General features: G+C 44.8%; 1 protein-coding gene across 1 annotated transcript in view; it reads right to left on the bottom strand.

Moving 5' to 3' along the window:
- The window catches only part of ctnnd2a (catenin (cadherin-associated protein), delta 2a), a gene marked incomplete at both ends in the record, with an annotated part of 202027 nt that overhangs the window by 125593 nt on the left and 58471 nt on the right, over window positions 1–17963 (bottom strand). The window contains 2 exons of the mRNA XM_079754879.1: window positions 2199–2303; window positions 3868–3902. Coding sequence (XP_079611005.1) covers window positions 2199–2303; window positions 3868–3902 — 140 coding nt within the window. The remainder of the gene's footprint in view (window positions 1–2198; window positions 2304–3867; window positions 3903–17963) is intronic.

Below are 17963 nucleotides of genomic sequence, written 5' to 3'. Positions count from 1 at the left end.
GTGTGTGTTGGAGTGTGTGTGTTTGCATGTCTTGATCTATAGTAATGCATGTCGAAGAAGAAAAATGAGATCACATGCAGTTATTATTGGTTGTGAGTGTCTATGAGCTTGCGACTGCATGTTTGTGCTGGGACTAGAAATGTACTGGTAGTATGGTTTCAATAGATTTTCTCTTTTGATAAGTCTTTTTAAACAGCATTAAGAAATATCTCAGTGTGTATTTACCCAGTTTATTTTTGGAAAAATACGCCTGTGCTAGAGTGTGAGCTTGTGTCCTTCTGCTTTAATATTTATGCATGCTTACGCAATTTGAGAATAACATGAACACACGTAGATTTATTCCGACGCCTTTTCGTACCTTTTCACCTGTTTTCACAGAATGCCACACGCCAACGGTTCACCCTATATTCCTAAGCGGTTTACAATGCTCTTAGGGGGCAACAGGAAACTGTGTCAAATCTCTCTGAAAGCTCATGCTGCGATGGGTTTAGGTCAGAGACCCATTTCTGAGAACGGAGGGAAGAGCAGCACAGTTGTTCAGAGCAAAGAGAGGGGAGCCACCCTGAGCGTGGCTCGTGTGCGGATGGAGCAGGGATGAAAAAAAAAAACACTGTCACAATCATATTATCCGAAACGCCTCCCTGGTTCTGCACCTGTGATCAAACACGAGGCGCGAAACATCGCCGTAACATTGGCGAGTTTAAAGTGTGTATTTGACGGCTGCACCGGGCGGTGGGGGGTTTTTGAGGAGTAGTCCTTCTAGGGTTTACGAAGATGCGGCTTAATTCTGGAAAAAAACACAGAGTTCCCACAGCGAGAGAAGGAAAACAACAACATAAACCCGGAGGTAGTGCAGAGAGCGTGGAGGGAATTACAGCACCAAAACCTGTGGGTACATAAATACGGCTACAGTGTACCCGAGTTCTATGAATATATACAGGTTGGGTGGAAGTTTGTTTCAAACTTTAGCTGCGAGATTAGGAGTGCCAGGCTTCGGTTCGGCACACATTATTCACTTTCCAAAGAGAATTCACTGAGCAAAGTGCACGGCCACCTTATTATTAAAATGCCATTCATTACCAAAGTATGAGCTATCACAAAGGCCAGTGAGTATTAGCCCAAAACGACGGGAGCACAGTGTTCCTGTGTAGCGATAACCCTTCGAAAGCAAATGCCAGGAATATTTAGCGACAACCCATAGCCTGGTTTCTTTCTAATCATCCCATGCATACATTATCTGTGATAGAAGTGGATTCACCGAGTGGAGGGTAACTCAACTTATAAGCGAAAAGGTCACGCAGCTCCATGACCAAATATGGTAATGGAAGTTGCGTCCAAAAGATAAGTCCAAGATAATACTTGGACTGCTGCCATTGCCGTTGTATTGTTACATTTGGATGGCATGTATTTTTATTAAACAAACTAACTTATTTAACTGTAATGATTCCACTGTGAAGGCTTAACGTCGTGGACCAAAAACAATATATATATATAAGGAACCAACTAATTCTTTATAAATTAAATTAAGCCAAGAGACATCACTTACAATTTTGATTGCATGGATATTTCGTCCAATCAGAAGAAGGGATTTGTAACAGGCAATGTTCTTTTTGTTTTTTTATCATAGAACCCACAGTCCCTGAGTTTTAGTTGTGTAGTGGTGTAGTGTTGGGCCAGGCTTTAAAGTTTATGGACGGAATAAAACCTTAACAGTTAATTCCTGGTAGACCAACTGTGCCGCTGAAACAGAAGCTTAATGAGGACTGAAGCGAGAATATCTGCCTGATCAATAATTTAAATACTTCTGTATTGTGTTGTCTTCTGGGTCTTCTTATTTACCACAAAATAAGAAGTGCATAACATGTATTATTTTGAAAATTATCCATTGTGTGATATAACATAGTTGCTTGATGATTCTGGGCCAAGGAGTTGGAATTTTAAACAGCATTAAGAAAGCATTGGTGACTTGTATCATTTTTCAAAAGACCTGAACCTGACAAAGAAGCCGGTCTGTCAGTTGGACTTAGGTTTTACGTGGAAGGCTCCATTTTGTCAGATGAAGTATTCACATTTCAGCTGCAGTCAAACAGCCAAAGAGACAGTGGCATACCAGAAGGCATTCGCCTCAAACGACACACACATACTCACACATATTACCCGGACACCTGTCCACATCTGGGAAACGCTGTTGAGCTTACGTTTTTCGTTGTCGAGTATTCCCGATTCCTGAAGGGATCGGATGCAAGAGTCCACCAGCTCCAAGCCAGTGGTCAACTCGTCCTCTATGTCCTTCTGTCCATCTGCTGCACAGCGCCACGGGGACGGACGAGAGAGAGAGAGAGAGAGAGAGAGAGAGAAATTAGAGAAAAAATACAGAAGGAGAAGGGAGTAGAGAGCAAGAGAGGGAGAGAGAGACAGAGAGACAGCGAGACAGAGAGAAAGAGAGAGTAAAAGAGATGGAAAGTGGAGAAAAATAAAATACAGAGGGAGAAGGGAGTAGAGAGAAAGAGAAAGAGAGAGAGAGAGAGAAAGAGAGAGAGGGAGAAAGAAGAGAGAGAGTCGTAGACAGAGATAGAGAAAGAGTGACAGAGAGGAGGCCGTGGAATTAAAATAAAGGGATGCATTTCAGTAGGGTATCCAATAAGTTAGCAGGAAAAAAAGTAAAGGGTGGAAAGCAGAAGAGTGGCAGACAAACAGATGACGAGTATATGCGGTGTAATCGGAGAAGAAATTAAAGAAATTAAATCAGTGTGGGTTATAACCTCAATCCCTTGGCCACTCTGACAATGGATCGTTTTCCTCTGTGCCACACCATCCATAGGTGGTGAGCTGCAGCTTTGAGGTGGTGCTGGTGTGTGGGATTAGAGCATGGGCGAAGACCCCAAGCAGGCAAGAGGGCTGCCCCTGGAGCTGCCTGACTGAAAATGAAGTTGTCCTGTGTAGCCCCATGCCGCTTGCTTTCATCAGAGCACCTCTGTATGGGGGTGTGTGTGTGTACCAGCATGATTGTGCGTGTGTGATGTCACAATGTTTGGGATATTCTCACAACGGGGAGATTAGAAACTAGGGATTACAATCGACTGCATGTGCCAACCAAGGCCTTTTACGTCAACCTAGCACATAAAAAAATGACTGTGTGAATATACGTGTTTGTGTTTGTGTGTGTGTGCGTGTGTGTGTGTGTGTACTGCATGTGTGTGTGGCTGTACTCCCTTCAACCCAGGAGGTAAGGACAGTGATTACCCCCATGTATTAGTACTAGGTTTGCTGGCATTGCGTTTGAAAAAGAAAGATGTCTCTGTCTTCAATCAGATACTAAAAACTAAGTAATGGTCGTATCTAGGCGATGAAGTTAACCAACGCACGCGCACACACCCGGTGTACTGCCGGGGGTGTTCAGACCTCACACACAGCCCTATCGATTCTGTTTATCAGAGTGTGGTATAAGATACAATTTGATTTGTTATTTTTTTATGTTGTTATTTTCTCCCACACTTATGTGGGTTACAAGCGAAATACATGATGTAATGTTCTACTAGAGACCCGGTAATGCGCTTTATATTGAGCAGGCAAGGAATACCAGGAAAGTAAACTTTGAAATGATTTCATGCAACGGTGGTTCTAGCAACACGGGTGAGTGCCTGTGTGCGTGTGCGTGCGTGCATGCGTGTGTGTGTGTGTGTGTGTTTGCGTGTGTGTAAGGAACTGCGGATTAGTTGACGTCATGACAACAGGATGCATAGCTTAGCTTTTTGAATGAGTGTTATTATTAGTGAGTGAGTGAATTCATGAATGATTGACTTTGTACGCTGGAACATGAGTTAGCCTTGCACAGGGAGTAACAAAAAAAATCATTCTGACCTTTGCCTTGTGTGTTCCAGCGAAACTGCTCATCGGCTGAACTGCAGGAGAGAAAGAAGAAGGAGAAGAAAATGAGGTTGAGAGGCAATTTTATTAGCTTAACAGTGTTTATTCATGGATGGGAATGATTATGAAAATTACCAATTTTAGGTCAAATTATAATTATTGACTTTGAACAAATGATAATCAGTACCTTGGTAATTATCCTTCAATCTATCTTAATTATTACGTTTGCGAAGCGTGTTGCCTAGTAATTTGCTGTGTGTATACACCTCCAGTAAACAGTATAGCTTTCAAATCAGATGGACTCTTCTTGCTCAGGGAAATTATATTTATGTGTTGTGTTTTGAATGTGTGTTTGAATACACACTCTCGCACTAACTCTCACACACACACGCACACACTTACACACAGGTACACACGCACATGCACACACAAAAATGTTCCCACCTTTGTAATAGTCTCAATTTATTCACCAATCAATCGTGATAGTATGGTATATATTATCGATATGAATCAAAATGCTATTTAATTCATTCAGACCCAGGTCAGGTTAATAAAAAACACCATCAAAATGTTAATCCAACACACACACACAGCCCAAACTCTCTCACGGTCTGTGATGAAATTGCCTGAGCCTGTGTTGTATATTTATGGCTGCTTGGTATTTCAAAACCCATCTTGTTTAAATTGACATCTGCCCCACTGTTTGTGTGCGTGTGTGTGTGTATGTCGGTGTGTGTGTTTGTGTGTGTCGGTGCGTGCGTTCATGCCAGCGTGTGTGTAATTTCACAACTTGTTTCGCTGCGTTAACAAGTGACGGAGCCGTGTAATACCAAACAATATAAACTCAGAGTCTATAAAAACAGCATTCGTTTAAAGAGACGGGTCATTGATTTTATCTGTTGAATGCTGCGGGTCAATTTGGTAACCAAATGCTCCCTGCGTGGCTCTCCCACTCTGAATTACATATCTGACGCTCACCTAAGTGGCCCGGCTTGCCTGTTGCTGGCCTGATTAGAGAACACATGCAAATGCAAGGTTATGGGGAAATTGACTTTTCCTCAAATCACTGTGAAATTGCGTTTCGCTATTAAGTCTACAGATTTACATATAGTCTGTGTAAATTGCTCTTGATTGGAGACGTTAATTATTAATGAAAGGAGGTTGAGAAGGCTCCTACAGCAGACACACGCAGCCACAGATGCATGGCTCATTCCTGGGAGAAAGACACACCGGCGCCACACTCCGAAAACATACAACGAAAGAATGAAACAAAGGACAGAATTGACAAACTAAAAACAAAGAAATAAAGCACAGCGAACGAAAGACAAACAAACACACACCAGTGTATCGCATCAGTGATGAGACCGTGTTTTAGGTGGGTGAACCGGGGGTCCATTCTAAACAAGTCATTGGTGGGCTTCTGATCAGATTCCACGCTGGATTATTGTGAACAATCCCGGGGGCTACGTGTCCGCTCACTGTCCGCGCTCCGGCACCTAACCCGTGATGAGTTGTGCTACCCGGGAGGGACACTGCAGTGCCGGGCCCCCTGAATGGCATGAGAAACCAATTACTAGCTGGTTACATCTCCTGAGCTTGCAGCGGCTACCATCTTAAGCAGCTAAAGGTCAGTATTAATTAGAAAGCATGGGGAGATTATTCTAGGTGGACCTTGAGGCTCGCCGGAAAGGTAGAATAGTCGATTGCGACGGGGGGCGGCCATCGCCTAAAGCACAGCCTCGCTACCAAGTTATCGTCTTGTTCCCACGCGCGGCGACCAGGAGGAGGAGAGAGGGGAAAATAACCGAATCACGGCATTGCTTCATCACACGCCACACACCCCACACCGCACACCTATTCCAGGTGTGTGTGACCTCGACATAACTCAATTATCGGGGAAAAAGGGAGGACTCCACTGAAATGGCCAGTCTTGCACACTCAGCTTAAAAGCCAACACACCCATCGGAATAAACGGAAAAGGTTGAATTAAACAGTGATAGGGTCGCTGCACACCTCACTTGAAGCGCGTGGGGACTTTCTAATGCGGCAAGTTTTTAATTGTCCAACAGTTTGAGGCCAGGGCCCTTCATGCACTGCAGGTAAGGGGTGCGGGGTGAGCGAGGAGTCAGGAGGTAAGAGTCAGATGACTGCGGTGTCATTCACACACTGATACACCACAGACACACACACATGGAGAATCACACGCGTGCACATACACAGACGCACACAAAAACACAAACACACACACCCACACACACTTCTAAAGACAGTGAGCAGAGACGAGAGGAAGGCAGGAGCCGCAGAGCGAGGAAGAGGGCCTTTACATCCTAGAAGGATGCGGTAGAGCTGTGAACCAGCGCATTATTCTGCGACATTGCCTCTCAACAGCTCACGCTCTGCTAGGCAGCGTAGCCCGCCCCCACCCCCGGCTCCTCGGTTACTGGGGGTCCGGCGTTGTGAGACGTGGTGTCAGTGTTCCACGCTCTGAGCCACTGCCCCCCCGCTGCCAACACCAACTACACAGCTCTATGCCCTGTGCACGCTATCCTCTACTGTCCTCAACACACACCCTCAGAGGCAGCCTCACTGGCACAAAGGCAGACACACATTTATACACGCTGGCACATACTTGCGCTGGGATAGACACACACGCACACACACATGCACACACATACACAGGCATATACTGATGCTGGAATAGACACACACACGCACACGCACACACACACACACACACACACACACACACACACACACACACACACACACACAAACACATACAAACACGCACGTACACACTGGGATAGACACACAATCGTAATCACAAAGATAGCCACAGACACACACCCCCAAACAGACATAAATGTTGGCAGAGACACTGGTACACCCAAACACTGGTAGAGGTTCAGACCCAGGCACTCACACACACACACATACACACACACACACACACACACACACACACACACACACACACACACACACACACAGGAAGACACTGGCAGAGTCACACAGACACACACAAAACCCCCCACAAACACTGGCACAGACAATGGTACTTGGTACACAAACACCAATCAGTACACATCCACACACACAGAAACTTCCACAAACAGGCTTTCAGTCACACACACACACACATACACACACCCACACACTTTTTGACACCACAAATAAATCAAAAGCTTGCCAGGTGAATGAGGCTAAATGTAGAAAGTAAAGCGGTCGAGGCATAGTGGGGTGAAGGTGGAGAGCATGACATTTTCACAAGTTTATTGAAAATAGTTTAACTACCCACAATACAACATTGAATAGGGCTCATGTTGTGATTGCAACAGTATACCGCTTTCTATTAAAGGAAGGCATTAAGAACTGGACTTTTAAGAGTGTATCGGGTAACCACTTTGGCTATCATGCAGCAGACAAATTCCCCTCTAAACTACAGGGTCCTCACTAAGCTACAGAACAGCAGCCGTGCACATGCATACACAAACACACACACACATTTCACATGTAAATGTGCACATGCATGCACACATGCACGCACCTTTTGCATACAAATGTGCACACGCATGGACACACACACACACTTAAGCACCAGTTTTTAAATTGGCATAAACACACTATAAAAATTGCCATTGCGTCGACTAAATGCTGTGCTTGGCTTGCAGTCCTGGGATTCTTCCACCATTGACAGAATATATAACGGGAGCCAAAATAGACTGAAATGTTCAGTGAAATGTAAAACAAATACCACACTTAATATAGGAGGAAACTATGTTGAGACCTTCCAAAAAGCTAGCTCTCCACATTGACAACAATGCTCAGGTTAAGGTAGAGGATACACTACATTAAATATAGGAAGTAACTACGTTGAGACCTTCCAAAAAGCTAGCTCTCCACATTGACAACAATGCTCAGGTTAAGGTAGAGGATATCCTCATCCTCATTCTCATCGTCAAACCGCTTATCTGGGGTGGGTCGCAGGGGCAGCAGAGGATACACTACATTAAATATAGGAGGAAAATACGTTGAGACCTTCCAAAATGCTAGGTATCCATATTGACTACAATGTTCAGGGGAACTTGACGATACACTCCACTAAATAAAGGAGGAAACTATGTTGAACCGTTCCAAAATTATATCCATATTGACTACAGTGTTCAGGGAAACGTAGACGATATACTTCATTAAATAGCGGAGGAAACTAAGTCTAATCCTTTTAAAAAAGCTAGCACTCTGTATGTGACCTGGCAAAATGCAACCTCCCGCCAAAACCGACCGAAAACCCAATACTTTTTCTGTTTGCCCTGGCCTCCTTATTGCAACATAAGCAGGGGTTGAATGAGCCCCAGGGATGTGTACAGTGTTGGCTGGGGTGTGGGGTGGGAAACAGGGAGCCATCAATGTGTTTCTCAGAGAACACATTAGGTGTTGATCGGCACATTAATAACCTCGATGAAATTAGCCCGATTCCATAGCATGGCGGCGTAATGGAGGAAGCTGCCCTATCGCTCTAATGGCGGCCATTTATCAGTGCGCATAAACCAATAATTAGTGTGGAAGGAGGGCTCAAGAAAGGGAAGAAGCCTCTCACCTCAACAGACACACACACACACACACACACACACACACACACACACACACACACACACAGACACACACAGACACACAGACACACACAGACACGCGCGGCCGGGTGGTCCGGTGGAGCGGAGATAAAGAAGGATGGCGTGCTGCCTTGTTAGAACAGATTATTAAATGCGTCTCCTGTTGTTTGAACACATTTTGGAAGAGAAACAGAGAAAAAGGAAACACTCCAGCCCCCAACCGGCTTGTTGTTTGTTGGATTAATCTGCTTAAGTGCCTTTCCACACAACGCCAAAGGTATATGCTTAAAAACATAGACGCATTGAATAATATATTTAACAGCACTTTTTTCTCTTTTTTCATTTTTTGTCTCAATAAACGGTAGACGTTGATTGCATACGGTTGATTTTACATGTACAAGTCATGATTGCGCTAGTACACTGTACTATGTGAATAATCAAAGAAATTGTGTAACTTCAAGGATAAATATTCTGGGAAACCTGATCACAAGTTCACCTTCCTGATACGGGCCATAGGCCATAGCCATAAAATAAGCTTAAGAATCCTTGTAATAATGAATGCTAGCATGAATTCGCACTACAATATATGCGACTGTCAAACATTCTGGAAAAGCATTGTTATTATACAACATAATATATGTATATACCGTAAGATATTTTACAGTGCACAACTCAGCTGTGCCTGCCATATTTTGGAAGAACTACTCCATCTTTCTTGAAGCGCCATCTTGTCTTTGAGAGACCCGCATCTCCCCGTTGGTGTCAAAACAACAATGTTCTGCTTAATAATTGTCAGAGTGACAGATTGTCAACGTAGCGGCAAACTGTCAATCAAAAGCAGAACTGTGGGCATCTATGGCCCCCTATCATTGTGTGTTGGGGAGGATGTTGCAAATGGGTGTGTGTGTACTTATATAATATGTGTGTATGTATGTGTGTGTGTGTGTGTGTGTGTGTGTGTGTGTGTGTGTGTGTGTGTGTGTGTGTGTGTGTGTGTGTGTGTGTGTGTTTGTTTGTGTGGGTAAGAGAGATAGAGAGAAACTTGGAGAGAGAGACAGGCTTGGAAATAGAACGAGAGCGAGAGAGAGCGAGCGAGAGAGTGAGATAGACAGAGATGTGGATGGAAGTTTGTCTCTATTGTGCTGCAAGGGGGGGGGGGAGGCGAGGCGAACACAAAGAATACAGTTCACATTAAACAATGTCAGAACACATGCAAAGCACTTTAATAGAAGGCATGTTTCATCAAAGTGTTGCTGTGCATGCACTGTGTAAGTCTGCACCTCAGAGCGTAACCACTGCCTCCAAACCCCACTTTTTAATATTGTATTATTCGTCCAGGAGTGTTTGTGCGTGTGCGTGTGCGTGTGTGTGTGTGTGTGTGTGTGTGTGTGTATCTAGACTACTGACTGAGGACAAACTTGTGTTGGTGCTCTGCAGATGACTGGCAGCTCGACAGCACGGTCCAGGCTGAATTGAAACGTTGACGTCAACAGCTTGAACAGTGGAAGGACTTGCTCAGGCTGAAGACTGACAACTCATTCTCATCAAGAAGACAAAGGATTATGGCATACAATAGTGTTGACATTCTCCATGCAGATGTCTCCATAGCGTGGTGCCATCGCCTCCGTGCTCGACTCATTCATTTGCCGCACAACCAGAAACCATCACATTGCTGTACCTGCACCTAGCCCTTTGATTCCTACGGCTACAGGCAGCAGCTGCCTGACTAGCATTGGCCGGCTAGCGATAGATCTAGCAATTAAAGTGGAATGTAATCTATGCTTGTGTGTGTGTGTGTCTGTGTGTGCTTGTGTGTGTGTGTGTGTGTGTGTGTGTGTGTGTGTGTGGGGGGGGGGGGGTGGGGGGGGGTGGGGGGGTGGGGGGAGGTTTATGCTTCTTCACCTGTAAGCGTGTGAGGGTGTTTGCAGATATAGATGTGTGTAAGTGTGCTTGCGTGCATGCATGCGTGTGTGTTTTCCCAACACAGTCACCTATAAACATGTCTAAGTGTTTGCCGTGATACGTGTGAACCCGGTGCGCTGAGACACAGCACCTGTTAGCGATGCCAGCCTCGGCTGTAACAGCTGCTGTGCTAAATCACCGGGCTATTATAGTTATTATGATAGGTGGGTCATTGCGGCTATGCACCGCCACAGATAATAACAGACCACCCCCATGCATAATTTACTGATGAAGGGAAGCCTGACATTGTGTGTGTGTGTGTGTGTGTGTGTGTGTGTGTGTGTGTGTGTGTGTGTGTGTGTGTGTGTGTGTGTGTGTGTGTGTGTGTGTGTTTTGTCAGCCCGACACTCTGACACAGGGACAGCGGGTGGTGGTCCTATTTATGGTGTATCACTGAGAGTGGTGTTCACATTTATGGCCCGAGATGTGACCCCGTCAATACATTATCCTTCTTAATCCACTGATGGGATTGTTGCATGTGGCCAATAAATGTCTTGTTTCCACCCCAGACAGATGTCCTACACGACCTTAGGAGTCAAACTATAACAGGGTTCAATGTATTGCTGTCTGCCGTACACCCTGCATGCATAGCCCCGATTTCACCATGATGGATTGACCAAATACTGCATGACACTTAAAACCCTGATTCTTATCCCGGTGGATACTAATGGCAGTCACACAATGTAATTAACTAGAGATCATATAGGTCAACACAATATAATGAGCTGTTTTCTCAAGCTATCCATCACCGGCTGTATCACTACAAGGTATCACCGTTCACCGAGTAGCCCTCCCCCAACAAAAGATCCGCACGCAAACGCAAGACCACACGTGTGGTTCACTGGAAGACTCACAGGCACGGTCACGGGGCCGTAGCTCAAACCCCAGAGCCAGGGAGCCACACATGCAGGATGTGTCAGAGTGACGGGAACAGGGGTGGAGGCAGTGGCAGGAACCGCAGGCAAGGGCTTAAGCACAGCTGATGCCTTTTGAAAGGACCGAACCTCTGGTGGATAATCTAACCCGTGATTTAGCCATCAAGTTCCCCTCACTGCCCCCACCAGCAACACTGCGCCCCACTCATTCAGCACCATTACTGCTGAGGGAGAAACAGAGGAAGAGAGACAGAAATGTAGGGAGATAAAGAGAGAGAGAGAGGGTAAAGAGAGAGGTAGAGGGAGGTAGGGAGGTAAAGAGAGAGAGAGGTAGGGAGGTAAAGAGAGAAGTAGAGAGAGGTAGGGAGATAAAGAGGGAGAGAGGTAGGGAGGTCAACAGGGAGAGAGAGGTAGGTAGGTAGGTAGGTAAAGAGAGAGAAGAGAGAGGTAGAGAGAGAAGTGAGAGAGAGAGTGGAAGAGAGACAGAGAAGTAGCGAGAGGTAGGGAGGTAAAGAGGGAGAGAGAGGTAGGTAGGTAGGTAGGTAAAGAGAGAGAAGAGAGAGGTAGAGAGAGAAGTGAGAGAGAGAGTGGAAAAGAGACAGAGAAGTAGAGAGAGGTAGGGAGGTAAAGAGGGAGAGAGGTAGGGAGGTAAACAGGGAGAGAGAGGTAGGTAGGTAGGTAGGTAAAGAGAGAGAAGAGAGAGGTAGAGAGAAGTGAGAGAGAGTGGAAGAGAGACAGAGAAGTAGAGAGGTAGAAAGAGAGTAATAGATAGAAAGTGAGATAGAGACATAGAGAGAAGTAGAGAGTGAGAGGTAGAGAAAGAGAGGGGTCGGTAGAGAGAGAGACAGAGAGAAGTAGAGAGAGGAAAAAAAGAAGAGAGAGGGGGACTAAGAGAGAGAGAATAGGGTTGAGAGAGAAGTACAGAGAGAGAGAGGTAGGTAGAGATAAAGAGAGAGAGAGAGGTAGGGAGGTAAAGAAAGAGAGAGAGAGGTGGGGAGGTAAAGAGAGAGAAAGCGAAAGGGAGAGAGAGAGAGGTGTGGGTAGGGAGAGAGACGGAGAGAAGTAGAGAGAGGAAGAAAGAAGAGAGAGGGAGTGAGGCAGAAGGTGTTCACCCTACTCAGTCAATTTCTTTTTGATGTCCCCAGGAGACCAATTACCCAGGGCCTTGTGGCTTCAGATCCACACGTGTAAAACACACTGCACGCGCTTCTGACTCGCACATGCACACACACACACACACACACACACACACACACACACACACACACACACACACACACACACACACACACACACACACACACACACACATACACATTATACACACCGAGCCACTCCTATGAATGCATGTAAATTTACACACTCATAAACACACACGGACACCTATACATGCATGACCTATACTACCTCCCCCCCCCCCCCCCCCCCCACACACACACACACACACAAAACAAACACACACACACACAGACACACACACACAGACACACAGGCGGCCAGAGGTTGAGTAAGCTGGAATCAGATAGGGGGTGGGGGTTATTTTACTATGCCACCCAGGAACCCTTAGTGTTAAGTGTGTGATCAACATAATGCTCACCACACACCTGCCTGTCAATATCCACGGCTCAGGAGAGAGGCTTTATGTGGGCTGTTAAAGACATGCATTTTTATGTCCACACACTCACACACACACACACACACACACACACACACACTCAGAACACATTAGACTATGTATATTGCCTTAATATTAAGAGGTAATAATATAGTATCATTTGCAGCATATTTTAGGGGCCAACTATATCTTTATTAATGGCCAGCTATCCAAATGCAACTGGCCAACTGTCATTACTTCACTGGCCAACTATTCTATTTTACTAGCCAACAATCTCTATTTTACTGGTCAACTAAATGTAATTTACTAACCAACTATGTGCATTTTTCATGCCAGCTACCTTCTTTGGATCGCTATCTTTTTTACGTACCGAAAATACCGCCAACATTTTTCAATGAACAGACAGTGTGACCAACATTTTCCCACCTCTTCTCCACATAATGAATAGCCAATGCATAAAATCCATAAATCTAATGGGGGCATTTAATCACCTTTGTTTGACAAATATGTGCTGCACTGGGACTTCTTGACACATGAAGCACATTAGAGCGCTTAACCCAAAGATTAAATACACAATTCACTCAACTATATTGTGTGTGTGTGTGTGTGTGTGTGTGTGTGTGTGTGTGTGTGTGTGTGTGTGTGTGTGTGTGTGTGTGTGTGTGTGTGTGTGTGTGTGTGTGTGTGTGTGTGTAGCTTATGATGAAGAGAGCCCAGACTCGATATCGACTGAAATTGAATAGTTGTGTAAATAGTGTAAATATTTTGGCATGCATAATGTTGCACACTGTAGGTAATGTATCTTTTCCATACATAATGTAGCACAGAGGGAGGCAATACATCTTTAACACACATACATATGCACACAGGGAGTCAATGTATCTTTTTTATACCTAAATATGCACACATTGAGTCAATGAATCTTTTTCATAGATACTGTTGCACACAGTGAGTGAATGTTTCTTCCACATACATACTATTGCACACAGGGAGTCAATGCAACTTTAACAATGGAGAAAGCTTTCTGCAGGTGTGAGCGAGGAAAAGCGAAGGTACGGAATGATGAGGATGATGGCTGTGCCTGTGTGTGTGTGTTCGTGTGTGTGTGTGTCCGTGTGTTTGCTTGCGCTAGATTGATGTGAAAGGAGTGATTTAGACGGATGTGTGGAGGAGAGAGCAAAGGGGGGCTTAGGTTTTAATTAAGCGCAGACAGGAGGAAAGCTCAGTGGCCCGGCCGTGACGACATATATCACGGCGCCTGGCCAGAGACGACAGCTCCTTCTACAGCCCTGACTCAACTCCTACAACGCATCTCTCTCCCTTTGTTGACGTCTATGAGAAGGATCCACCCAGTCCTAACTCTTTTGTTTTATTTGTCTGGTATCATGGAAGTAAACTGATACATGAATGCATATAGGAAAGTTTATCCAGGTGTGGTGTTGTTTTTCATCCACTGTAATGTGCGTCTGTTTGAGGCAAATTTTGAGGCTCTCAAACTTTTCCCCCCCATGACAAAGCAGAAAACTAATAAAATCTCTGAGTCCCGTTCCCGTTCCATGAGTCAGTCGAATCAGTCGAAAAATGTATTTGCTAAACAAATGATGTGATTCGATGGTGTACTGCCCAAGTGGATTCCTGTACAGTGGATTCCGAACACAATTGTATCCTGTGAACAGGTGCAGTGACCATGATAAAAAAGTGATAGCTGGATGGTTGGATTGGTTGATCCTTGTCTTCACGGCCATGTTTTCCTTCAACTTGTAATTACCCTGTATCTTTAACGCCACCCCACTGTGTTAGCTGTCTCCTAAGAGCCTGTAGCTTGTCATGCTTTGTTTCAGCCCACTCAAAGCCTGCACAGCTCAAACATCAGGTTGAAATAAAAAATGCATGTTTTTTTTAATCAAAGAGAGGCTGCTAATTATTCTTTGCTCTCGCCACGATTGCAAATAAGGTAAGGTAGCATGTTGTTTGTCACTGCCGTTCGAGGAGGATGATCGTTACGATTTTTCCAAAATCCCATTCTGACATCGTAAGTACGTTGGAATTTGATAAATTGGTAAATGGTAAATGGACTGCATTAATATAGCGCTTTTTTGTAACCAAAGGCCACCCAAATTAACAATATGGCCTAACCTTCACCCATTCACACACACATTCACACACCGACGGCGGCGTCAGCCTTGCAAGGCGACAGCTAGCTAATTGGGAGCAGTTAGAGTTAGGTGCCTTGCTCAGGGACACCTCGACACAGCTAGGAGGAGCCGGGGATCGAACTCACAACCTTGCAGTTACCAGCCAACCCCGCTCTTCCTTCTGAGCCACATGCCGCCATGGTACACGTCCTCAAGGCTAATTACGGTGAGCACCGGCCACAAAACCATCGGATGCTGAGGTTGGCTGCCAGAGAGACTGCCTTCGCAAAATACATGGACTCCATGAGGAGATGAGAGGCAGCAATGGTGTTACAAGTGGTCCCCCCAATACCCAGGATTAAACAAACACAGAGATCATATTCAAAGGCGATGGGATTTGGGGCTCCTTTGATTTAATGTCGACGCCCACTTGGTCACCTGGCTATTGTGATGTTGGTTAATTAGTGTGGTTGCAAAGCAAGCCACTATTGTGATCATGTTTCTTATTATAATCCTTCCCCCTCATCTTCCGTAATGATCGACTCCTACAGCTTTTGAGGGATTAACACCAACCACATCAACAACTACCGCAGGGAAGGTCTTCGTAAAGTAAAGGACTGCTTTGGCAACAGGGGGCGCTATTGCCCACAATCAACCAAACAAAAACAATCACATTGTCGAGTTGATGACGAGTTGGCTCATGCAACCACACGCATTTTCTTCAGAAAATGCACATGCGGTGACATGTCTAGTTTGATTGTGTAATGCCAGCATAAAATACACCAGAATATTTCTCCGGTGAATTCATTCATTTATTATTTATTATCTTGCAAACTGCTTTCTCCGCCCTCTTTGGCAATACCTGCATGTTGTAAATATGTTGGGCTTGGACCCAAGTACAGCTTATATATAAAGTGCCACCATTGGCAATGAGGCCGGCTAGCTGCACGTTTGATTAAAAGGTGTGCTCTATTCAATGTCTGTCAACAGCAGCTATTATGACAAAAAAAGGCCCTAAAAAGGAAGAAAAGTGCAGCCTCAACATGACCTACATCCAGTTGCAGCTGTTGGGGAAGAAAACACTGCGCCACAAAGCTAGCACTCACAGGGAACTAGCTTGTTAGCGTCACAGTGTCATTTTTTACAAGTCCCATCGCCCCGTTAAACAGAACAAAAAGTGGTTACAGTTTGTTTTCTATCCCTTCAGGTATATTTCATTTATATTAGCTGCAGCCTCCAAAAACCCACAGTAGCAAGGACAATTTGATCAAGCTAGTCAAACATTTTCCCAGACAAAAACAAACATATCACAATGAATAAATAACAAAAAAAACTGAGAAAAGTAATGAAATGAGTCCCCCAGTTTCCCCCTAACTATGCTTTTCATTACTTCCGATTGGCCAGGTATATAGTACTACCAATAGTGCTTGACATTCATATTAGCGCTAGGCAGCTAATCTAGCATCACTGGCAGAGGATGATACGACAGCTTTAAGATTCACAGCACATTTTACTTGCAAATAGATTGCAACTACGGTGCTGCCAAACTATGGCGTTAAGTGTGTTTGTGTGTGTGTGTGTGTGTGTGTGTGTGTGTGTGTGTGTGTGTGTGTGTGTGTGTATTCTTCAAAAAGACTCCACATTGGCAGAAAAAAGTATTTTCAGATTGCTTCAGGCATTAAATCTTTTGGCCTGAGGGTATCGTGTCTCAAGAGGGCTCCCCCTCTTCTCTATCTCTCTCTCTCACCCTCTATCCCTCGCTCTCTCACCCTTGGCTAAGATAAGAGCACATGGACACTTGCATCTTCAGGCCCGCTCCTCTTGATGACAACAATAACAACATGAGAAGGAGTTAGCGTGGCAGCCTCGCTGTCTGACCGCTACGTCTAAACGGTCGTTCACACACAGGATCATTACAGTTCCTTTGTTCTCTCGCTCCGCCTCTCAGACGGTGCTTTCTATCTTCCACCGGTCTGTCCATGGGAAGACCTGCCCCTAAGGCCCTCTTTCTAGCTTGCTCTCTCTCTCTCTCTCTCTCTCCCTTCATCTCACTCTCAGTCTCTCCCCCTCCTCTCTCCGGTCCTCTCTTCCACTCCTCTGATCCTCCTCTTTTCCTATCAATAACCCCATTCCATCATATTCAACCCCGATCGCCCCATTCCAGCCATCTCTTCCTCTTAATCACACGTGTTCTTTCTCCCCATGTGCCCTCTCCATCTTTGTTACGCCCTTTCTGAGTCACTGTGTTTCTTTTTGCAATCTTTCAACCTCTCTCTCCCTTTCCTTCTCTCTCTCTCTCTCTCTCTCTCTCTCTCTCTCTCTCTCTCTATCTATCTCTCTCTCTCTCTCATCTGCGAGTGCTTTTTTAACTTTCAGGGTTCATGAGGCTCACTTGAGTTGACATGGAGACTGAAAGTGCAGTTTGTATCCATCAGTTATTTAGCCATTAAACAGCATGAATGTATCAAGTGCTCATGAAAAGTCCAACATTTCAAGTCCCTCCGCTGCTATATCAATATGCAGCCAGCGTTTTTTTTCCCTTCCTCTCTGGTACTTACTTAATGAGAAATTTTAAATGAGGATTTGGATAAATAATAAATTGAATGATTACTCAAAAATGCAGTCTGTTGAAAACCTCCTAATAACAACCTGTGCAGAACTTTGACTGAATGGCCAGTTGTATGTTAGGCACTGAAACTATCTGTTTAGTTAGACCTAATTAATCAGCATTTGAGGATGAACTCATGACCCTCATATCAACCTCCCTACAACAATTAAAAAAACAAGGTCATCTTGGATTAGTATTTTTTTGCAAATGCAACAAATGCCATTGAGTTCAGGCCATGGCTATCAGATCTTCCTATGTACGACACTGAAGACAGCATAGAAATACGATAGC

The sequence above is a fragment of the Pollachius pollachius genome (assembly GCF_949987615.1).
Source record: "Pollachius pollachius genome assembly, chromosome: 17".
Classification (NCBI taxonomy): domain Eukaryota; kingdom Metazoa; phylum Chordata; class Actinopteri; order Gadiformes; family Gadidae; genus Pollachius; species Pollachius pollachius.
This window is presented reverse-complemented; position numbering and strand designations above follow the sequence as displayed.